The 24,332-nt window shown below is 39.0% G+C and overlaps 1 protein-coding gene across 1 annotated transcript in view; it reads left to right on the forward strand.

Moving 5' to 3' along the window:
* The window catches only part of FARS2 (phenylalanyl-tRNA synthetase 2, mitochondrial), a 197,251-nt gene that overhangs the window by 13,146 nt on the left and 159,773 nt on the right, over positions 1 to 24,332 (forward strand). Inside the window, exon 3 of the mRNA XM_009885411.1 lies at positions 4,911 to 5,042. Coding sequence (XP_009883713.1) covers positions 4,911 to 5,042 — 132 coding nt within the window. The remainder of the gene's footprint in view (positions 1 to 4,910; positions 5,043 to 24,332) is intronic.

Here is a 24,332-nt window from a genome sequence, read left to right on the forward strand (position 1 = left end):
AGCTGCCATCTTTTCATTTTCATTTTACTCTCCATTTTACACAATATTTTTGGTTACTTTTATGTCTCCACTCCCTTAGACTTTAACTTAAAATTTAAATGTATTTTAATGTATTTATTGCTCTTGGAAAAATTCTGTATTTTTTCTTCTTGTGAATATTGCAGAAGGCCCCATGTTCTGTTAAAAGCAAAAATTTCATTCCTTTTATAATTTGCATCAGTTGTATTCTTTACAGCCTGTGCTGTCAGCAGAATATTGCAGTGAAGTTGCGCATCTTTTCTGGCAGGACAGTGTGATCATAGCTGCAATAAGCTCCTGAAATGTTGCATTGTCATACAGTCGACTGTTATTCCTGGGCAGATTGTTTGGATTGAAGATTAAGGCTACCATGCAAGTTAATTTTGCATAAACTAGCTTAGGCCTGAAGTCCTTGGACAGGTGTGCTTCTGCAGTGCTTCTCTGGGAATTTACTAGCTCAGGTTGATGATAGATTGAGGATCTCTGCAGAAAGGTCAGATTGCTGACCCGCCTTTTATTGTTTGGGGTTTTTTTCTGTTTGTTTAAAGTTTTTTCTGTTTGTTTGGGTTTTTTGTTTGTTTGTTTGGGTTTTTTTATTTCTGTTTAGGGTTTTTTGTTTGGGGTTTTTTGTTGCATTGTTTCTTTTTTTTTTCATAATATTTAGTGAGAAAGTTTTGCTTTACCTGACTCATCCCACACTATGTAGATACTTTAGTGTTGACTGTTCATGTCAGTAAACAATATAACAAAAGTTGCTTAAAGATCACTAGGTTGTCATGAGGAAGGTCAAAGACTTCATGAAAATCTGCACCTACTTTTATTCCAAAGGTTTGTCTTTTTATTTCTTTCTGGCTTTGCCAACAGGGAAAGGAATGGCAGGCATTAGAGGGGGGGAGAGATCTGGAGCATGCAATCAATTGTCTTAAATACTTTACAATGTAAGACAGTTCTTTTTATGATATTTTCTAGTGGTATGCCATGTCTGGGTTTGCATTCGACAAGTGATGGTCTTTCATTTTCTTTCATGAGATTTTGCTGTCAGGAAGCTATTTCAAATATTACACCTAGAGATTACCTTTCTTAGTTTTCCTCTATTACCTCCAGATACAGTGCACACTTAAAATCCACCAATTTACCTTACGCCTCCATCTCCACATGCAGATCTGTCAGTGTCGGAAGTCTCTTTCTCATTTTAGTTACCTTGTAACGAGGCTTTCCAAGACTAGCTGTCTTACGTTTCCCTGTTAAGTTGACCAAACTCCAGTTCTTTTCTCTAACCCTTCTGTAGTTTGCCAAAAGCTTTCTGGATGCTGAGAGATTCAGAAGTAATCTTACTACAGCAAATGGAAAGGAATGACTGTGTGCTGGTTCTGTGATTTGTTGCTTTACATTAAATGCCCCAAAATTCACTGCTGTCCCATATTTATCTACCCAGTTCCTAGGCACCGGTAAGAGAAGGCGGGAGGGTGAGTAATGCTGTGCTTTGACTGATGGTTCTGCTGCTACTTGTTCTCACTGAACAGCCACTGGATATCTTTTAAATCAAACACGTTGTTCTGCTCTTTCTTCTTAACTCTGTTGTACTGATACCTCACTCGAGTGCATGGAGATCTATGAGTGTAAGGAGCTTACAAAAACATAAAATAATCATTTATTGAGGATGTAATGGTCTGGCTAATAATAACGTGAACTAACACAGGTTCATGGGCAGCCAGCTCCTGTCTGCTGCAAGTGAGATGAATTAGCCGAAGCAATGAGGTGCAGAGTACTTAGAAATCAACATACCCTTCAAGTGGCCACAGCTCGATACCTTCTGTGCTCCCCAGCACCCCCCCTGCCCGTCTCTCCTTTTTCTCCAATAGACTCCTTCTCTAAAAATAATCCTCAGCAACAAAGAGAATTTCTGGTCAGTGAAGACCATCTGGGTCTCTGGCTTTGTTGCTTCTGTGCTGTAGCGTATCAATAGGCTTCTTTAATGTGTTGGGTTTTTTTTTCTTTTCTTTTCTTTCTTTTTTGGTGCCTTTGGTGAAGCCTTTTTCATTATGAGTCTCAATTAGGCTAGCACTGACAGATACTTGTTTAGCTTAATATCTGATAACACCATTACTTTTGAGTGCAGGCTATGACCAATTCCTTACCTGGATTCAGTATGCAGAAACAACAATAACCATTCACTTTTTCCTTACTCATTGGAGATGTGACATGTAAGTTACTAACAGACGTGTACCCACTGGAAGGAATCCCGTGAACACTGTGAAACGAGCAGGTGTCCTCTGCTAATATAAATCATCTCTTGGAACTAGGGAAATTACTGAGTTTGTGTCTGGTGATCGGTCTTTGGATAGAATTTAGCATTGTGCTCTTTTAAGTGCCTCGGTGTTTTAAGACACGTATGCATCTCTTGGCCTCCTAAAATTTCTAGAAAAGATCATTTTTTTGCCAGCATTTCAATAGGCTGTGTGTGAAGAAATAAATTAGGCCTAATCAGGTAAATTATATAGTACTACAGAAAGCTTAATCTTCATAATCCTTTTAAGTCTTTAGTGGTTTAATTTGCTGAGTGTGAGCAACACCCTTTATTCCTTGGGAATATACTGAGCACCAAGACAATATTTTGTATCTAAATAATAAATGTACCCATTTATTCTGTGACAGTCTGTAGAAATGCAGTTAGAAGGCTTAATCTTGCTGAAAACTGAGCACCCTCGGCTTTTCAGTAAAGTCTTCCAGAGCCAAAAGTCTGAAAGAACACTTGAATGTAAACTACAGAGGTATTCCCAATTGTTCTGGCTACTGTATGAATAAAATTACTGTGTTATATAGGATTAACTATTAATTTAGAGAACAGAGTGAAGGTGAGAATTGTTTCTTCGTTGTGAATTTGTTCTGGTTTATTGAATTTTTTCTTTATTTGCTTATTTGCATTTGAAACAAATGCCTCTTAAGTACTAATATACATAAAATTCAAATTGAAAAAAGCTTTAATTTTTTTTAACCTTTTAAAATTTATTGTAATTAAGAACAAAAAGCAGAGAAATCCTTTTTTTCCCAGAGCTTCATTTTTGAAGTAATCGGAGGATTAAAAAGAAACCATTATCTAAATGTTGTTACTGAAAATAAGCCTACTTGAATATTCAATGTAATTCCTGCATGCAGTTGCAAATTTTGCAAGCTAAATGAAGATGTTTTATATGTGCATGGCTTTACAGTGAATGTAGAGTTGTACAGCCCTAGAATTACAAATGCATTTGTACCAAGATCAGGAAATTTAAAAAATGTTTTCTGCACACCGTACTGTCGTACCCACATGACTTTTTTCATCTATGTAATTTTTTTTCTTGTTATGCAGTGAAAAAAAGCAATGAAGTGATTGATGCAAGTCACAGTACACTTATGAATGGTATCATTCCTAATAGTTCAATTTTTCCGAGTTCCGTGTATAAAATTATCAAAACGCTTTTTTATCATTCATATAACTTCCTGAGGTTGATTTTTAAGAGAGAAAAGAAAATCTGTAAGTACCAATGTGTTTGTTTTGAAAGTTCAGAGTATCCAGAAAAGGTCTCCATAACTACTAGGTATTTTGCGTTTTGGCTATGTATGTACACTTTGATTGTAACATTGTTTCAGTTTCTGTAGCCACATTTAATGATTCAGAAGTAATCAAAGAAAATCTAATCCTTAAGGCAACAGAAAATGTTTTAATTTGAAAAACTCTCAGTATAAATCATGCATTTCCATGTTTTAAGTTCATTTCATGAAAAAAAACCCAAAAAGCCTGAAAATCAAACAATGGGTGTTAACAGTTACCATCACCCAAACAACCTCTGCTGTGCTCCTTAGTTTCAAAACTGGACCTGTCTGGTTGTTAATGATCGTAACACTGATTACCGTTTGGCTTAACTGAAGGGAAAGATGGGCTTGGGTTAAGGCATTAGCCCACAGAATTCACGGTTCAATTCTCTTTTGAGTTTTTATGGTTTGTGTTTCCAAGACCTTTTTTTTTTATCCTGACACGCCTAACAGCTAGAAAAAATTCTTTAGAGAAACAAAGCTTGTGTAAATGATTACAAGAACTAAAACTCATCAAATATAATGAGGGCCTTGACAACACCTCTGCTTTTGGTGGCACTGTCAACCTTGCCCTCTTCTAGCTCTGCTGCTCTGAGATGCCCCGGGTTTCCTAGCTCTGTGCAGTGGTACTTGCAGAGGTGCTGAGCTGGGGAGGAGGGAGAGTTACCCAGTGGTGCTTTTGTCTTACGCTTCGCGTCCATAGAAAGTTAAACTATTGTCTCCTGGGTCCATAGTACTCTGTGTGCGTTGGTATATGGCATACCCTAACCATGTACAACTCTGTGTATATTTATTTATATTTATGCTTATTAATATCTATTTTTAATTTTCATGTTTAAACACATGCAGAAAGATTAGCTTAGTATTTTAAATAGGTTCTGATGAAAAAAAAGTACTTGCCTAGCTGATCCATAAAATGCTAAGTAAAAAATTAAAGACTTAGCTTTTCCTCTGAGGCGCGATTAGTCATTTCCTGGTGCAAAGAATAACAAAATTACTGACTTTCCCCTGATCTTGGCTCATTTTTGTTCAATGCCAGGTAGTTGCTAGAGTTTGACAAATGATTGATTTGGTTTCAAAGGGTGCTTGAATTGCACAAAGCGTTTTTCATATTAGAAACGACATGGTCATTTTTTTCCGCAAGTTTTAAGATTTATCGCCTTGCACCAGTGTTGTAAATTAGTTTGTTTGCTATTTATTTTCTCTGGATTGCTGTAATTGCTGTCATTAGTTGAAGGGCAAGTTTTACAGATGGTTGGAGGGATGGCCTTTTAAGCATACACCCTTCATATTTATTTATTTTTTAAACACTGCTACAGGACTGGAAGTCAGATGGGTAGACTGCTACTTCCCGTTTACTCACCCTTCCTTTGAGATGGAGATCAACTTCCAAGGAGAATGGATGGAGGTCCTGGGCTGCGGGGTCATGGAGCAACAGCTAGTTAACTCAGGTACCGAAAGTCCTTTACTTCATTGACATCTCTATTAGCAAACACTTCCAGCACAATCAGCTTCACAGTCAGAAATGCCCCCTTCTCCCCTGGTGAGCGCAGACATCTCTGTTGATGGCAGTCGCTGCAAATAGTCCTGAGGTGGAATGCAGCCCCTGCATGCTGTGATTTGAGTGTAGCGATTGAGCGAGCAATCTGGAGCCTGCAAACGGAAAGCTCGCTTTTTATTTTGTGCAGTAAGGAAACAGACAGATGTCAGCTTTAAAAGAGAAGCTGATGAATTAGGGTATGCTTTTTTCTCTCTTCCAAGAGATGTCAAGTGCATTCATAGTTATCATTTAAAAGTATCATAAGCAAATAGCATCCCCTAATATTTGGAATATCAGAGTACTCCTGTATTTCTGAAGTGTAGAAAGAGGAATGTGATGTCTTTCATATTACTATTTGGTTGCTGGGTAAATGGTAGGTTGCTTTTTGGATTTGTTTTGTTTCTTTTATCCTCAGAATGGTTATTTATGAAGCTGTAAACTGCATTAAGAGCAACATAATTTATTTTAATCAGAAATATTACGGAGCAATGTCACCTGATGATTTTGCATTCTAAAACCTAAGTGTAAGTACAAAGGAAGGAGAAGAAAAATTGCTGATTTTTTCCTAATTATTCTCATATTGAGAATTTTACATGCTTGTTCTTTCATTACCTGAGAATAAGCAATTCTTTGTAAGCACAGGGCAAACTGGATGTGCTCAGACCTCTGTGATTCGGTGTCTTCCAGTACTATTTATTAGGTACGGGAGCCTTTTGGAGTATGAGCCATTTAATTCTCACAAGTGTGCTTTCAGGTAGCCAAGTTATACTCAGTTGATTTTTTTTTTTGCAGCTTGTTTCTGAAGCTATTGTTGTATATTAATGTGCTCTAGATTCTTCCTGTTGAAGTCCAAGTATGATAACTATGAATGACTCAATTTTGGCCCCAGTTACTTGACACAGCTTGTTTTCTTCAAAGTTTGTGTGTATTTTAATGTGATCATTTTCCTTGTAAAAGATGAATCCTCTTCCAAATTTTCTCCCCAATGGGTTAATGGTTTCCGTCAGTGCTCTTTCTTGGGTTTTCATGTTCATGGTGTGCTAAATATAATACAGGTTCTGATCAGCCTCAGAAGTGAAAGACTACTGTGTGATATTTCGATGAGATGTAACACACTAATGGTCAGGCTTTCTTCTTGAAAAACTTTTATGTTGTTCATTTGTTATGTTTAGGTTCCTACAGTGTGTGTGAGAAGAGCTAAACTGTGGCCTCAGAACAATTACTTATGTATGTGTGTGTGTGTGTGAATGAATGTGTGTTGAACACCAATGGACAGGTTTCTACACCAGTCAAAATTTTCAAAATAGTCTGTCTCAGCTCTTTTTCACCTTTCTGAATTACAGTCTTCAAAATTATATCCTTCCAGCACCAAAAGTCTCCTAACTATTTATTGTAATTCTAATCTTGCAAGAATTCATGAATTTAGTAACTCAGGTCTAGCTTTTGAATGACCTTTAGTCTTGTATTATTAATTAAAGCAAACAAGGAAAAAGAGATTCTTTCGCTTTATTAGCAAGATATTTTAGAGGGTTCAAAGTCTGTTATGCAAGTGCCAATAATTTTTTCACTTTATTTACAGAGAATTGCACTTTATGTAGTCATGTTTTTGTTTTTCTGCTCCATGCAGTAGCTCTGAAAAACACTTTGCTACAAAAGCTGTGTCTAATGTATCTTAGCGTGACTTCATTGAGGCATTGGAATTTGTTTACCAAAAATGAGGAAGAAATGTGCTTATAATTTGTGTTCGCTAGTGATTAGCTTATTTGGTTTAAAGTAACAATGAGGACAAGGTAGCTCACATTTTCAGTCAGGTAAGGAGTTAAACACCAGTCTTCCCTGCCTACTGCTCTGAGTATTCTTTTCTTTAATCCTCTTTTGCAATGATTTAAAAACCCAGTAGGTTCCTGGCATGCCAGTCTGCATCTATTTATGGTGAAGCCAAGTTTGCTATTACTAGCCCATGGTTTGGCATTTTTTAAAGTGTGTTATGGCAGCAAGCTGCCTTTGCCCAAAATTGAAAATCCACAAGTCCCAAAAGGAGATTCTCTGTGGAGAAGGATGAAGGTAAAAACTTTCTTTCCTAGCTCCTTCATCTTTTTTTTGCTATCAGAACTCAAGTGCCTTCTAAAGCCATCCCACTTCTGAACAGCAGTAGCTTTTTAATAGTTTCTTTAGGCTTTGCGCTTTTTTGTTTTTCTTGGGTTTTTGTTTGGGTTTTGTTTGCTTGGCTTTTTTTCTAACCTTTAGAATCTCCTTAATGCCTCCAGTATCCACGATCAATGGATATAACTTATTACTCTGGTCCCATGCCCCTAAATCCCTTTGAAACACCAAAGTTTTAGTTTTAAAGCATTTAATTTTAAATGAGTGCAGATCAGCAAGGAATCTTCATCAGACTTGGGAAGGAGACTTGTGATTTCCCAATAGCTCTATCCTTGCGCCTGTTTTTTCTAAATACTGCCTGTTCGTTTTTATTGGAAGTTGCATTATTTTCAGTCAGTGGAGATTTCCAAGCAAAAGAAACTGAGGTGAACTACTCAGAAAAACACTAGGTTGTGGGATTTGGGGAGTTTTGTTTGGTTGGTTTTTGGTTGTCTTTTTTTTTTCTTAATCCCCAGCATTTGTTCACAGATAAAGTTCTTTAACTATGGATCCGATTGCTCAACATGAAAGCATCAAACCTTAGAGCCCTGACTCACACCACAGACCTACTTCCTCTGAAGAGGGAATAAATACTGGTGCCTAAACCTAGATGCTCTGTCTCTCTCCTTTGTCAGGTGTCTCGAATAGGCACTGTAAACTTGTAAATGTAAATGTTACTTGTAAATGTAAACCATTCCTGTCTCAATCTCTTCAAGGACTCTACCAAAACCAACTCAGTAGGAGCGAATGAAAAAGAGAAATGTTACTCATTTTTTGGCTTGCTAAGCTGGTGCTGAAGGAATATTTCACTCTTGGTGTGCCAGTTCACCAGGCAAATGAAGTTCTTTTCATGGTGTACTGCACAGTTTGCTGATTAAAAACTGGAGAAGAAACTGAGGAGTTTGCAGACATTGTAATTTTTTAAATATGGTCCATAACATTCCTAGTATCTTCCAGATTTGGATTTTTGTTTTATGGGTATTCATGCTTGATATTGACTATTAAAATACATATTTATGAAATGTAATGTTTGCTGGCAAGCATTGCTTTTGCTTCCATAAGAAAATATTTTCCTAAGGGGAAGGATGAGAGCTTTTACCTTCAAAATCCTCCAGTCCTTTTGTTTTGTGTGTTATTGGTTGAATACAAAAGCCTGGTTTGTAAGGCAATTGGAAACACTTACTCATAGCAGAAGTTGGATGTGCCTGGTTATCTATGGTGGTTATAATTTAAACAGTCAGGATGCGTCAGCACCGATGCGGAAGAACTGAAGAAGCCTTGGGGAGGGTTGAAAAGACAAGGTCCATGCTGCAAAGTGGCCAGGACATTAGCCCTAAATAGTTGTTTCTTTACGTTGGCAGAAGTTTCTATTGGACTCCCCACCCAGAATAACCTCACTATACCTCCTTGGAGGTTAACCTCCTCATGCAGCCAATTTTGATGGTATTGACATATCATATTAAGATTTCTTTTAGTCTTCAGTGAAGAGTTCTGTTGTAGCTTTAATGCCCCGTGCAATCAGTGTTAAATTTGTTACGTTGTTATGATAATATCCCACTGAATTTTTCTGATGCCTTCTGATGTTTTGGAAGGAGCCTTTCTTTGATTTCAACCACTTTTAAACAGAATAGGATACAGGTATGTAGTACACATAAACAGAAATATATTGGCTATATGGAAAAATTGTCAAATCTGCTGAAGTATATTGATAGTACTCATCATCACTTGCTTTCTTACTGTGCTCTTTTTCCCTTTTGAGGTCTCTGAAGAGTCTCTGTAGCCCTTTTTTTCTTTTTTTTTTTTCCCCTGCATGCTTCTTGGCAAACTATGTTTCCAATTTCTGACATAAATTTACACAGCACAGGTGCAATCAAGAATGCAAATACAGAATGCAACAGAACAGAACAGCACTTTTTGTTGCGACTCATTTGCTTTATCGTGTGTGGACTTCCGTAGCGCTGTATTTCACCCTTGAAATTTCACATTTTTAAAATGTTAAACCAGATCAGGATTTGCCCAGGGAGGGACAGGCAGCCTCATTCTTAGTCATTCACTGGGGAGCAGGGATGATCCAGTCTTCGGAACCATTCAGATTTTCTGTGTTAACAACAAGCATGGTTTCTGTTGTCTTGGTGTGTGGGTGAGAAAATACAATTTGATAAAGGCTGTAAGTACCATTTCCATTAAAGCAAATCCAGCTTTTGAGTATTTTGAGTTGTTTGCATTCGAGAGTCTCTTACTACTAAAAAAAATGGAGAATATAGTGTTATTTACTATTTTCTAATAGTGATAGTTGCTATTTCTAAAAGAAAAACATATACCCTATGACAGTGGTTTTATGTAATTCTTGAAAAAAGATGCAGTACTGCAAAGATGCACAGAATTGTAAGGAATGATATTACATGTTCCCCTAAGGCTGATGGTGATAAACGAGAGTAATTATTTACTGCAATGTGAACATAGAAGATCACTATTATAACCTAATGTTCACTAAGAAGTATAAAAGCTAACGTATTGTACTGTTTAACTTTTCATTTTTGTGTGCTTTGTTTTTCATCTTAAACTGTACCTGAATACATAACTTTAACTGAATGTTATATATGAATTTTGATACAAAGAAAAATTATTTTTATTCTGGTTAATACTGGGGAAAATATAAAAACTTTACAGCATGGTAGCAAGTACTCTCGGTTTTAGGTCCATGATGAGGATACAGGGAAATTTTATGATTCAGTAGAACTAATATCAATTAACAGGACATAAGGTATTTATTCCTGTGCTTCAAGAGTTTGTTATCCAAGATTGGCAAAGGTGTTGTTCATTGGTAGGTGCCGAAGTTCCCAGGCCTGTATGGCGTTGTACGATTCAAACCTTTGAATACAGGACATTGCTTACTCAGAGGCTGCAATCACATAGTGTTGCTTAGTACCTGTGAAATTGGAAGCAGTTAGGGTGTGATTCTTTGCTGATTGAAATCAATGGCAATGTTCTCAGTGCTCGCTGTTGCAGAATATGTTAGCTGGGGATGGAAGCATGAAAACAGGACTGAAGTTTACTCCAAAGCCAGGAGACTAAAACCCCCAATCATTTAAAAACAAACCAAACCAACCAAACAAACAAAACCCCAAACAAACACACACACACAGAGCCCAAACCCACAAACAAAACAAAACAAAAAAACTATAAAAGGTAATGCCATGATTTTTTTGTGAGACTTCCCATGATGTTTTTGAACTCCTGAGATACACAAGAAAATAACCTAAGGGTGGCACACCTGATCAAACCAAAGTTCAGGACATCCCTGTATCCCTGTGTCATGATGGTATCCCAGTCACGTGCCTAAAGATGAGTAGAACATTCATGGTTATGCTGATCCTTCCTTGATACGTTCCTGCAGCTGTCAGTTTCCTGAGCTGAAAATTGTGCATTTGTTTGCAGTCGTCATTGTGGAATTTTCTTCCATTCATTCGTTGAAGTGGTTTTGAGTCCCTGTAAACATTTCCTATCTGCAGTGTCTTGTAGCAGAAATTGCATAACGTAACATCCATGAGGAATCACTTCCTTTTTGATTTGACCAACATGTTACAGTTAGAGCAGGAGCTCATGCAAGAAGAGACTTTCTTTTTCCTTGTTTAAGGCACTCAGGATTTGTTTAAATCTCAGTTATAACTCTTGCCACTGACTTCTTTCCAGGCTAAAGGGACCTGGTCAGACAGTCACTCCCAATGATTTTGTACACTGGCATAAAGACTTTGCCTTCTCTTTTCCTTTTCTGATAATTCTTATTATTCATTTGGCTGTGTTGACCTTTAATGAGCCTTGAGTTGAAAAATGAAGGGAGGTTTTGGTACGATGACTGCCGGAGATGACTGGTTTTGATCACTGGCTGGTGGTTTGAAACATCCTGGCACACAGCCAGCCATTCAGGTCTGGGTGGGAGCTCAGGTTGAGGTCTTGTGTCCTAAGATGATGAATCATGAAGACAGATGTATTTAAGCTACCAGTAAGAGGAGCTGCTAAGACTTACCTGCTGTATGTAGATTTTTTTGCCTTCCACATTAGAAAGCAACACTAATACTTACAGTCCTTGGAAGAGGAAATGTGAGCTTTCTGGCAGTAGGAGATTGTCATGGTGATAGCAAGGAAATGTGCAGGCACTGGTAAGGCTATAGAGGGAACTTTTTGTCAATAGGTTGCATACGATTATAGTTTTGAAAGTTGCTGGGCAGTCTTGGTCTTCCAGTTGAGTGTGATATCCTGAATTTATAGCAAAGGTGGTTTTCCTAGTTCTGTATTTCTTGTTAATTTTGTGTGTGCTTCTAATGAAGAAAAAAGTTGCTAACCTTGTCTAAACATCTTCATAAATACTGTTGAACATGTAAGGAGTTTGTCATAACTTCTGCAAATCATTGCTTTTGTTTTAAAAGGTGGAAGCTTATTTGTCATGAGTCTACACTCCTTGGTGAAGCTTCATTCTTGAAGTGTAAGTCTTTCCTATTTGGAAGCCCTTTTACAGATGACTTCCAAAATTTAAATAACACTTGGCCCAGGGCTGCCACCTTCAGCTAGATACAAGTCTTAACATATAGAACTTGCTTGGCTTCAATGCTGCAGTAAATAAATCTTTCTTTACTCATTTATTGAAGATCATCAAAATAGCTGTTTGAGGGGAAGTAACAATTTTAAATTCTTAACCTGTCCACTCATTTTTGGCTTGCTTCTGGCAAAAGGATTATCAGTTTGGACAGTTCTCCGTGTGCAGCAGATTAGTAGTTAACAGAAAAATTATGTCAATGTTACCTTGCAGACACAGGACTTTTTTTTTTTTTAATTTTTGAATATGTTCTTAAATCAGATTTTAGTTATGGGTGAGCTAGGTTCATATATCAAGCAGCAGGGGGTGTTTTGGGGAAAGGGAAATTTAATATCTTTCATCTAGCAGGTTTTTTCCTGCTCAGCTCTTGCCTGGTAAATTACATTAAAATGTTGGAGCAGATGGTGCATGTGGCTTAAATAGTATGCAGACCCATGTTCTGTCTATGCTAACAGCTCTCTGTGGGGACCTTGAAATAGTTAACGCTGTATGTGTCTATATGGATATACTGTATCAGGGTAAATATAATGCATTTAAAATACATTTCTGCAACTCTTCAAGGTGAAATTAAAGTTACAGAGGCATTGGTGTCTTGAGCACTTGGGGCCTCCCAAGAACACAAGGTAAAACTGTTGGATGGGCTGGTTCTTCCCGCGCAGTACATCCAAAGTGATTCAAGTCTGCTGCGTAAGCTTCGCAGCTCCCCATCACCAACCTCTCAAGGGTTAAAATCTGTTCTTTTTAGGTCACTGTCTGCCTCCTGTATGACCACACCACTGAAGTACCTTGACATCTCCCAGCCTTTCCTGCACTTATTCTCCTGAAACTATTATGAGATAGTGAAGCATTGTCATTCCTCTTTTATGGACTAGAACTAAAGCGCACAGGAGGCTGACACACATACACACACACACTGCAGACAAAGACTTCAGCTGCCTTAGTTAAAGTTAGCTTTCCTACAGCCCTTATATACTGAACAGAGAAAGAAGGTCTTTCAGTGTGTTTTGAATGTATGGAGCTTGTTTTCTGGATCAGGCTGCTGGGTCTCTTTCTATGACTGGCTGCAGGGGGAGCCTGGTCTCCTAATTTAGGCAGGTACCTGAAGGTTAAGTGAATATCCCACAAAGAGACACTGTCTCAGACTAAATGAAATTAATGGGAAATTAGAAAGCATCTGAGTTTGAGTAACTTCCCAAGGGTCTCAGAATTTGCCTGTGGCAGAAACTGGAGTTGAATTTAAGCTTTGTATCTCAGCTCCTGGGTCACCTTTGTCTCAATTCATCTTGCTCATTTACATTTGTACATACACACATACATATATACGTGTGTGTATATGTATAAAGTGTGTGTATAAAAGTAAACACAGAGTGAGACAAATAAGACAAATCAGTGACCAAATAAATACAGAGTGAGACAAATTTGGCCTATTTTAGTTTGTGTGTGTGTGGTTTTCTCTGCACCACCACCTTCACCCCCTACCCCCAACCCACCCCCCAAGGTAAACAGAAAAACTGATTGTCACATCTGGCTAATTTAAGAGACTCCGTTGAGCTGGAAGACACTGAAATTTTGCTTTGGCCAGTCAAACATGGAGCTGATGTGGAGTTGCGTGCTTTTAGAGAAACGTGATTGAGTTTTTATCTATATTCTAAAGCATTTCCTATAGATATCCACAAATGTATAAACATGGCACATCCAGAGAAGTGTGTACCTAAGTCAATGCTGACCAGTTTAAAAGGGAACAAGTAATAGGGCAGAGGACCTGTTTTTCCCTAAAAATCTGTGGTGATCCAGCCTGTGTGTACAAGGCGAGGAGCTGTGATTGTAGTCACCTGGGTGGCTACCAACAAAACAGTTAAACATGTGCTTGACTTTTAACCTTTGAATAGTCCATATAAAGGCCTAGATATGTAAGTTGAGGGATGGTGAGGCAGGGAGGGGGGGCAACTAGTTGTCCTTAGTTAACTACCACATCTCTTGGCTGTAAAGGAATTGCCCATAGCCAGTGACAGCAGAAATATCAGCTGCTTTCTCCGCATCTTCAAACTAACAGTGCCAGCCTCCTTTGTGACTACAAACCTAAGTGGTGGTTTGCTGGGCATCCCAGTCCAGCAAAGGGACTAGATACAGCACTGCTATATATTTACACGTGAGCTTGTGCTTTAAGTTTTGGCAGGATTAGATCTGGGCTATCAGGACTTGGAGGTTCAAGTTTCTAAAAAGCATGTATTTTTAAATTGGGATCACTCTTATATATAAAAGCTATTTCTTCTATTTCCTTTCATCCCACTCAAAGAAGAAATTGGGGAGTTCATTCCCTGCATTTGAACAAAGATTGCCTTTTGGGTTTGATTTTTGCTTTGGTTTCTTTTGAACTGACTGGAAGGAAGTCTTGGTATTGCCTTGATAAGTAAGCCAAAACACAGAAATGAGTTGCACAGAGGTGATGCTCCAGTCAATCAAAGGACACATTTGTTTTATTTCTTATTTGTTTCTCTTGTTCTGTTGCCAGTGGCTACACCACCAGGTATGATGCATGTGTTGTGTTATAAAGTTATACCTTTTCTACACCTTTCCCTTTCCCTTGTCAAGATAATTTGCCTGTTGTCTCCTACTTCATTTAGAGCTCTATTTTAAAAACTGGTTTTTCATCAAGTTTTTCATCCAGAAGGAACTCATAAAATTTTTGAAATGTTGCTTTCTCTGATTTTATTACCTTTGACAGATTCATTATGTATGTTAGAGTTGGTGTTCTTCAAAAGAATTAATAGAAGCTTACTCCCAATCTGTGTGTGTTTGTGTAGAATGAACAAATACAGTATTCCATTTTATGACAATTCTATTACACTTATTTCTGGGAAATATGTTATTTATTTACAGGCGTATTTTGTGGGAGAGTAAGTATAGGATTGAATCTTGAAGTAAGTAGTTATTATAGAATTTGGATGGCCATTTGAGGTTGTAGCTCCATATGATTTTGCCTGCTGAGTGTGAAGAGTAGTACTGTCAATGGATTTAGAGGATAATTTCCTTTTCGTGGTGCAAGGATACATTTTTAGTTGGAATATATGTTCCTTGTCTTCACAATTTAGGAAACGACTTTGTCTTCATGCTTTATTTTCTCCTGCACAAAAACATCTGTGAAAAAGGGTTAACTCAGTCTAATACTAACCTTGAAACCAGCAAGAGTGGTTATTTGACTGACTGGTGCATGGTATGTCTTTCCATCCAGCGAATGAAATCTTCTCCCTGGCATAAACGAGTCTGATTTTAGTCCATTTGGAATCTAAACAAGAAAAAAAGTTGCATCTTCCAAAGTTTCAGTTGCCTTTGAAGCAGTTTCCCCATGTGTATGTATTGCCTCTACTTCCCTTCAGTGGTTTTTTTTTTAATCAAAGGTAAATTAAAGGTTTAGTAATTCACTATGATTTGTCACCTTGGGATCCAGCAGGAGGACTAGAGCACCACACACAAGAGAAGGCTAAATAATGATGGATGTAGTTTATTAAGCAGCTCCCATGTAAAAGAAATGCTACTCTCGAAAACCTTGAAGAGCAACAATTTATAGCACAGAGAAGGTGTTTCCCTTGGCTTTATTTATACAAATGAAAATACAGTTAAATAATACTATTGAATTACTGCACTGTTACATGATGAATGCTGAATGTTTTTAATCAGCCAGGAGTTGTTCCAGTGAGCCTAATATAATTCCCGATCAGGCTGGGATACCCTGCAGGTTTTTTTGTTTTGTCGCAATATTCATTTTTGCCCTTCCCAGGACATTTCTCAGGACTACCCAGCTGAGGGTGGAGATGAGATTTTACAGGCATGTCTCTAACTATTCTGGACTCTGCTACACAAAGCTCAGTTGAGATAGTTTCAGTTCAGCCGAGATTAGATCAAGCATTTTGGGAAGTATTCCTCTTCACTAGATCTCAAATACAAACTGGATTTCTTATTTCTGGAAGGGGAAGTTTTGGTTAGGATGTTTCTACCATGCATCATTTCTCGTCTTTCAGATTGCGAGTTGGTGAGAGGAATGGGTGAATGCAGGTCTCCTGCATGACAGCTGGAGGCTGAACCTCTCCCCTGCTCTGCTGTTGGATTAAGAAAATAACAAACCGGTGGTAGTGTATGGGTGGTCAGCCTTACAGGGTTCATACCATTTATCAGAGTCTATGGCTGAGTTGTGAAAGACATGTCTTTAGAGGGCAATGAGTGGGGAAGGGAAACCTGAGCGTGTCGCATAGTTGAGGGAGAGCAGCAGCTTTGCAGTGATGATGGCCCAGTTGTGACAGCAGTCCAGGCTGACTGAGCCAGTGGCACCAGCCTCTCATGGCTCATTTTGGCCGGAGGCTGAGGAGATCGGATTGCCCAGCTGTCTGTGTGCCAGTGCATCGTGATCCACCGCTGACCACACGGGTGAGCCTTGGCTGGGGATCTTTGTTTGAATTGCGTGTAAGCAAACACAGAACAGCTTAAGAGCCGGAGTTTGGCCACTGCTTCTCTGTCGTTACTCCCTGCCAACAGAATAACCTTTCATGTTATTATAAACACTAGCTTTGTAAAAGTATATGTCAGCTCCACTGGTGCCGTTTTCGTTTGTATTACGATGAATAACTTAGGTTCTGTTTTGCTTGGGCTTCATCTTCAGACACCCAGGTTTGCTTTCCTGTTCAGCATTCATAAACAGGCAGTGTCTACAAGCAGTAAAGGGGATAAAACCTACAACAAGTAAATAAAAGGGTGTTAAGAAGGAGGTGATTATGCTGTGAAGGATATTCATGTTTCCAGAAGGAAGGAAAGAGTCTAGAACAGGTTTGGCACCTCTGTGCTGCTGGAAGGCGTCCGCAGCCCAGCTCCAGAGAGGAGACAGCCTGTTCCAGGCAGCGTACCAGCCGGTTTTGAATGGGATCTGCTGCGGCACCTGAAACGAACCAGGGAAAAACGCCAGTCTTTATTAACACTTTTCCCCCATGTAAATAACTGTGACAGATTACTAATAGATATTAAAGCAATGTCTCCTTTTTCCTGAACAGAACGGATGCCATAAATTATGTAGTTTGATGACTGTGCGGTGAGCACCAGTAATAACTTTGATCTTAAATATTCTGGCAGAGTCCCAGGAAACTTTTGTATGTAACAACAAATAGAATTTAAAAGGTAACTGCAGAAGTAATCTTGTGCCTATTTTCTTTTTGGCCAAATGAAGAGTGGAGGTGGGAAAGGGCTTGTTTGTTTCCTTGCTTTTTAGGGCATTTGGATTATTTAAAATCTTTAGCTGAATATTTGAACGTCTTGGCAAGTTCTGTATTCTCTGGGTCAAAATGTTTGCTTTATCAAGAAAAAAGAAGAAAAAAAAATAATCCCAAAACAAAGCCCATAAGCTGGTGGGTACAGTTTTAGAGGTCTTCAGCTCCTCACTCTGGAATGGGCAATAACTTTTCTCTCTTCTATATCTTAAAATTGTGAGAAGACAGGAGGAAGTAACGGAAGAATGTTTCTTCCAGCCTTGAAGTTTGAGTTGCTTATTCAAAAGTGCCAGTTGTGTTTGTGCTAATGACAGAGATTGTCACTGACATTGTAATTCAGAGCTTTTTCTGGGTTTTTTTTTTTTTGGTTGTTTGGTTGTTTGGTTGGGTTGGTTTTTTTAAATAATCAAAGTGGATTTTCTGAGTTTCTTTTAGAACAGTGATTGATGCAAAATAGTGGTGGGGATTATAATAGAAGAAAAGTTAGTAGGATCCATTTAAATAAGGCAAGAGGCTCCAGTTAGGACATAATCTTTGACTGTATGGGTTGAAAAGTATTCAGCTAATGAATTATTCCAAAAGAAGTACAGTCAGGGGATTCCTTTTCTCATGTTAGTTTAGACTTGCTTAGCACGTTTCGAAAGTGACTGTCAAAGGTAAACTCCTGACTTGGACTCCTTTTTTTATCTGAGGGAAATATATTCTTAATACAATACTACTGCATGGCTCGCAGCAGAAACTGATTGCCAAGATATCTCTGCTACTGTATTAGAACCCATTGTATCATAATCAAGATGGGCAGAATGACTCACTTCGACAAGTGCTAAATTGCTTTCTATTCTTATTGAGTAAAAGCTGGTGATCTTAGAAAGGAAAACTGTGCTCTACCTGTATGGGCGCTTGCTGCGTTATTTTTCTTTATTTAGTAAGAGCTGGCAGTTCATCTTAAAAAGGAGAGGCTGTTTTCGCTAGGGTTCTTGGCTCACGAGGGGCAGATTGTCCTGTGTCTGCCCTCTTGTGGTTGTTAATTTATTTGTATGGTTCCTTGCCATTTGAGGTTCTGGTTGTATTCAGACAAGGTTTAATAACTTAACTGGGTTGCAGCTCTCGCACATCATAGGCACACGAGCCATAGGAACAAAGGAAGTGGACATTTTCCAGAATCACTCCAGAACAGAAAGCTGGAGTTCACTTAAGCCATCTGAAGATGCATTTAATTGTACAGTTGTTTTAAACAAAAGTTATTTTCCTATGTTATTATCAGCTTTTGCTCATGGATAGTGAAGTGGAGCAGACTGTGCATAAGCGTTTGCCATGTTCTGCATATGGCTGATTGGAGGAGCTGTAAGCAAACAGTAGACAAACGTAGCATCCTCTGTAGATTTCCTGAGTTGTTCTACGCTATGTATGTGGGTTTTTGCTTTTATAATAGTACTCAGGTGATGAGTGTGATGCACTGGTGAGTATCTGGGTTTCTTTAAATGTGACCCTATGAGCTGCTGTCCTAGTGGGACAAGGAAGAAGCTGCTGCTTGGTTTTGGCAGCATGTGGTGCTAAGCAGAGTTGCTTCGAGCTCAAAAAGGTATAATTTGTGCTGCTTCTGCTTCTCAGCTGTTAATCAATACAAAATAATCTCAGTAGAAGCAAACCTGTACATCCTGGGATGGACAGAAAGGAGCACTCAATATTATATGACTGTAATTCAGTGAAAAGCAAATAAAGTGATTTTTGTGGTGCCCCATCATCAGTTCTGTGTTTGTCATCTTTGTGGCTGTCACAGAAGCCCTCAGTCATAAAAACAGGGGAGGGAGAGTAGGGGAGTATGAAAGATCATCAGTGGACCTAATTTTTACATACACATGACTGGTAACTGGGTGTTTGGGGATTTTTTTATTGTTACATTACAGATCATTCATAAACACTGGCATCGCCCTGGAATTTTCTACTGGATACTTTTAAGAAAATTGTATCGAAAAACAAGAGGGAGTGCAATTAGAAGATGAGACAGATGGAAACTCAGGTCATCCTAAACCAAATTTAAGAGCAATTGTAGGAGTGGTGCAACCCATCATTTCCTAAAGATCTCTGTGGGCATTCTGATACCGGACAGAGAGTGGTTTCACGTTCTTGCCTCTTCTTCATGTGTCAGTAATTAGATCAAACTTTTTTAACAGCCATCAGAGACTTTTCCCCTTCTGGTGTTCTTCATTAAATTGGCCATCGGGTGGAACAGCAGCAACTTGCAACAGGCATGACCAGAGCGTGAGATCAGCTTGGCATTACTTTCGTAGACTAAATTAACATAAACGTTCTTAGAGGTGGAAACACAGTTGCAAAAAGAATATGCAGATCCCTTACTTCACTTATTTCCAACAGGCAGCCTCTTATCTTCTGTGCTTCCCACCACACCTGCTGGTGTGATACTCAGCAGTAAGAGAAAATCATTAATTCTTTCCTTGAAAGGCTCAACTTTGAAAAAGCCAGTGTTCCCCTACAATGACCTTCTTGCTGCCTTATGATACTCTGCAGGAAGAGAAAATCAGCAACTCTTTCCTTGAAAGGCTCAAATTTGAAAAGCTAGAGTTCCCCCTACAGTGACCTTTTTGCTGCTTTACTCCCATCTCCCTTTCATTATCTCTCTTCTCATGGGGCTTGAAGAAAAATGCGTACACCTTAAGTTAGGGAAAAGCTCTGTGACTGTACAATTCACAGGTGGAGTTTAAGGAAGGTGAACTGAATCTGTAATTTCTTTTATGTGTTCCGCACGCTTGTGCAATACAGAGCTGGTAGGGCCTTCCCGGGATCCCTGGAGACACCCAAAAGGCTTCGTAGCAGAAGGGAGTAATTGCAGGAAGTATCCTGGCAGCTGAAGGACAGCCCCAAAATGATTTTCAAACCACAGCCAAGGAAACTGTGTCAGGGAAGTATGACAGCAAGGGAGATGCCTGCATGAGCTCATCAGCTCTCTTCTCCACTACCTGTGGAAGTCTTGTGCAAGACACTGAATTTGGAGGGCTAGGATTTGTCCAAGGCGTTGCTTTACTCCTGGTTCTAGACACATGCCTTGAACAGGAAGGGTGTTTGACAAGTGACTGAAGTACACTGTTGAGGGCCTGTGACCTGCTCCAGTGACTTTGACTTTCTTGCTTAACTCCCAGCCTATTCTTGTAGAATAACAGTTTTACTTTGGATAATCTGGTGTATGGACTTGCTTGCCATGCCTGCAGAGGTGTGAAATGGAAGCTGAAGTCTTCCTCTGAGAGAGCAGAAAAGCATGATGAGGAGTCATGATGAGGCTGAGGGTGGGATTGGAGTAAAAAATGATGTATTAGGAATAAGTATGAGGAGTTGAGCACTGGTGAAAATGGGGAATAAAAAAAGAGTAGCTGTTTCTTAAAAGCTGAAGTTTAAGACACAGTAGCAGCTGGAACTGAAACAGAGGAAAGTCTGAGGAATCACACTGTCTTTTTTATTTTTGTCTGGTTTTTTTGTTTTTTTTTTTTCCCCAAAAATGAAATTAGATGGGGGTTTGGCTTTGTATTTTTAAAGACATGTCAACTGAAAAACCTCAAGGTAAGCTGTAATGTCTGATGGCTTGAAAGAGGGTATATGGAAGATCAATGTTTTCCCAAGACCTTGCATTCCTCTCTCACTATTCCTTAGCCTTATTAGACTTCAGGCTTCCTGCAGTGGAGTCCTACCTTACTCAAAAAATCCTCACTCACTGTTGGCCATCATGCAAATACCCTTGATATGTGATGCTTTGGCACTGATCCAGACTTGGGTTGCTTGCTGTAGGGGTCATAGCTTTGAAAAAGAATTGATGTATTGATATGCTAGCACTGTGTACTCTTCAGCTGCTGAAGTGCATCCATCCAAAACCTCTGTTTGATAGACCCATTGGGGTTTTTTTTGATGGTGGGTGGTTGTTTTTTTGGTTTTTTTGTTTGCTTTTTAAGACATGTGGAGGAAACATAATTGAGAAGAACACTGCCTCTGGCTGTCCTCAGTGAAAGAAACATGGCCAATCTTTGATGTAGCAGAAAAGCATGATGAGGAGTCATGATGAGGCTGAGGGTGGGATTGGAGTAAAAAATGATGTATTAGGAATAAGTATGAGGAGTTGAGCACTGGTGAAAATGGGGAATAAAAAAAGAGTAGCTGTTTCTTAAAAGCTGAAGTTTAAGACACAGTAGCAGCTGGAACTGAAACAGAGGAAAGTCTGAGGAATCACACTGTCTTTTTTATTTTTGTCTGTTTTTTTTGTTTTTTTTTTTCCCGAAAAATGAAATTAGATGGGGGTTTGGCTTTGTGTTTTTAAAGACATGTCAACTGAAAAACCTCAAGGTAAGCTGTAATGTCTGATGGCTTGAAAGAGGGTATATGGAAGATCAATGTTTTCCCAAGACCTTGCATTCCTCTCTCACTATTCCTTAGCCTTATTAGACTTCAGGCTTCCTGCAGTGGAGTCCTACCTTACTCAAAAAATCCTCACTCACTGTTGGCCATCATGCAAATACCCTTGATATGTGATGCTTTGGCACCGATCCAGACTTGGGTTGCTTGCTGTAGGGGTCATAGCTTTGAAAAAGAATTGATGTATTGATATGCTAGCACTGTGTACTCTTCAGCTGCTGAAGTGCATCCATCCAAAACCTCTGTTTGATAGACCCATTGGGGTTTTTTTTGATGGTGGGTGGTTGTTTTTTTGGTTTTTTTGTTTGCTTTTTAAGACATGTGGAGGAAACATAATTGAGAGGAACACTGCCTCTGGCTGTCCTCAGTGAAAGAAACATGGCCAATCTTTGATGTTCTTCTGAGATGCCCTCTGTTGGATGATAATAAAAACAGTGCTGCTATGTAGCACTTTTCAGCGGCATGCCTTAATAGTTTTTATAAAAGCTGTATTATTAGACATGTTTTACAGAAGGGGAAACTGTGACACAACTCAGTGAAGTGACTTGTCCCATTGGACCTTACCATCCACTTGGAGGGACACTCTTTGGTTGTTTGTCCTCAGTAAGGGCAGCATTACTGCTACCTTGTCACTTTCCACTTAGAAGGTAACTCTTTGCTTCATGTGTTTCTTTTTATGTGCCTTTTCATTACAACATCCTTTTCTGAACATTTTAAGCTTGTTCTCTGGCTCAGAAAGTTTGCTGGTGCTGGGCTTTTCTTTTGTTTTTCTTTTTTACCTGAGACACTCTAAGCTGGAAGAAGCAAAACAAGTATGTTCCAAGCAAAAAATGTATGTTCCGATGTTACGTGAGAAGTCCCTGAGATTTACAAGGCTTCTTTTTAATAGCCACAATTTTTTTTTTGAAAGGGTTGTGTCCTGGTTTGACATAAAACAGAACCATTTTTTTTTCAGTAATTTTACTTTGCAGCTAAGCCTCTTCTAACTATCTGAACTATCTGAAATAAATTGTTTTCCTTTCCTCTAGCATGTGATTGGCTTGGTGCACTTGGACTGATGCATTAGAAAAGATTTGGAAACCCCTCCAAAATTGCATGTTAACAATGTCTCTGGAATTCTATGGTACTCAAATTCCACATGCTATGTTATAGTTACTATGATTAGATGCTCTCAAACTGGGCCAGATTAAAATGTACATGGGGTATCAGCCCTCATATGTCAAGATGATCAGTGCCTGCCCGAGTTGTAGCTGCTGAAACATCACCTGTAGCCATGTTATTGCATAATTACAGCTTCTGTTTTCTGTATCTGGCAAGATACCAAAGCAGTCAGATCATTAGGGCTGATCCTATTGTAGGAGATTACTATATATGATAAAATTGCTAGCTTTTCAAACCAGTTTTAAAACATTTGAATTTTTTCTAAATGTATTTGTAGTCTTGGTTATATCTGCAGAATGGTATGTGATTTCATATAGTAGTATGTCATTTGTCTCTGTCCTGGCGATTAGTAATCATGTGCGTACAGTATGTAGCACTTTTTCTGCATTGAATAAGATTAGAGCGCAGGCATGCTTAGTGCTAAAAATTGTTTTATTTGATTTGGTGTTCGCTTTTTGCACAAAAGTTGCATAGTTAACTGCATGGAAGGATTGATATTAAAACTATTCAATAGGATTTGCTTGAACTTAACATCTCTGTTGCCTTCACAGTCTCCTTCAATTTACTTCTGTACAAAATGGAGATAATAACCTATTGAATTTTCACTGTTGTTTCAGGCTTGATTAGTAGTTGCAAAATGCTGTCACACCTACCGAGATGGAAGTCAGTCAGGCAGTGCAAAGTAACCTGGGAGTTAGTAAGTGCAGTAGTTGGTAGAACCAGAGTTGCCCAGCCTTGAATTTTAGTGAGGAGTAAGCAACCCGTGGCATGGGTGCCAGCGGTGGCTTGTAAGCAGATGCCAAATGATGTGCAGTAGGGCTGGCATAATGTTCGGAGTACGGACCTGGGAGAGAGGAACAGCACCTGACTCCTGGGAAATGCAAAACCAAGCAGGCCATAGGAAGAGCTGTCTGATGTAGAACAGAGATGTTGATGAGAGGGTTACTGGCAGCATCTTGTCTCTGGAAGGTAGCATCATCTGGCCTCTGCTGAATACCTACCGGCATGCTTAGTTTGGGATGGAAAAATACAAATTGGTATGCTGCCCTTCTTAAGTCTTGCCTTGCTTAGTCCAGGTGTCCTGGTTTGAGGAGCTTGATACAGTTTTGTATATATTTCATTATTTCTTTTTATTTTATTGTTAATATTTCATTAAAGTACTTTAGTTCCTTCTAAACTCATAAGTGTTTTTCCCTCCTCTGCCTCGCTCTTTGAAGAGGGGTAGGGGGAAGCATCTGTTGGTCCCATCTGGGGTCCCCCACATCCCCAGTAGCAAATTTGGCCTAAACCACGACACCAGGTATTGGCGATAGCTGATAGAGCTGCTCCTCCAGTAAAAAGGGCTAGTAGATGCTGTGCTTCCAGAGGAAGAGCACCTGTGCTGTGAGGCTGTGGAGTTTTGTTGTTAATGCTATTAATTGCATCAGTGCAAGGAGCTCCCAAAAAGGGATTACTGTTCTTGAGCATACATTGAGCAAATAAAAAGTATAAAAGAATCCCCACTGCAGAACTCACAAAAACTAGCGCTGATCTGGCAAGTAATGAGCAAACAAACTAGCAAATGTAGGAAAAATGGATGTAGGTTGTCACCTTGGGCTTCGTATCTAAGCTAGTAGCCTTCTGAGTGTTACTGGTC

Source organism: Charadrius vociferus, unplaced genomic scaffold, assembly GCF_000708025.1.
Source record: "Charadrius vociferus isolate BGI_N301 unplaced genomic scaffold, ASM70802v2 scaffold375, whole genome shotgun sequence".
NCBI lineage: Eukaryota > Metazoa > Chordata > Aves > Charadriiformes > Charadriidae > Charadrius > Charadrius vociferus.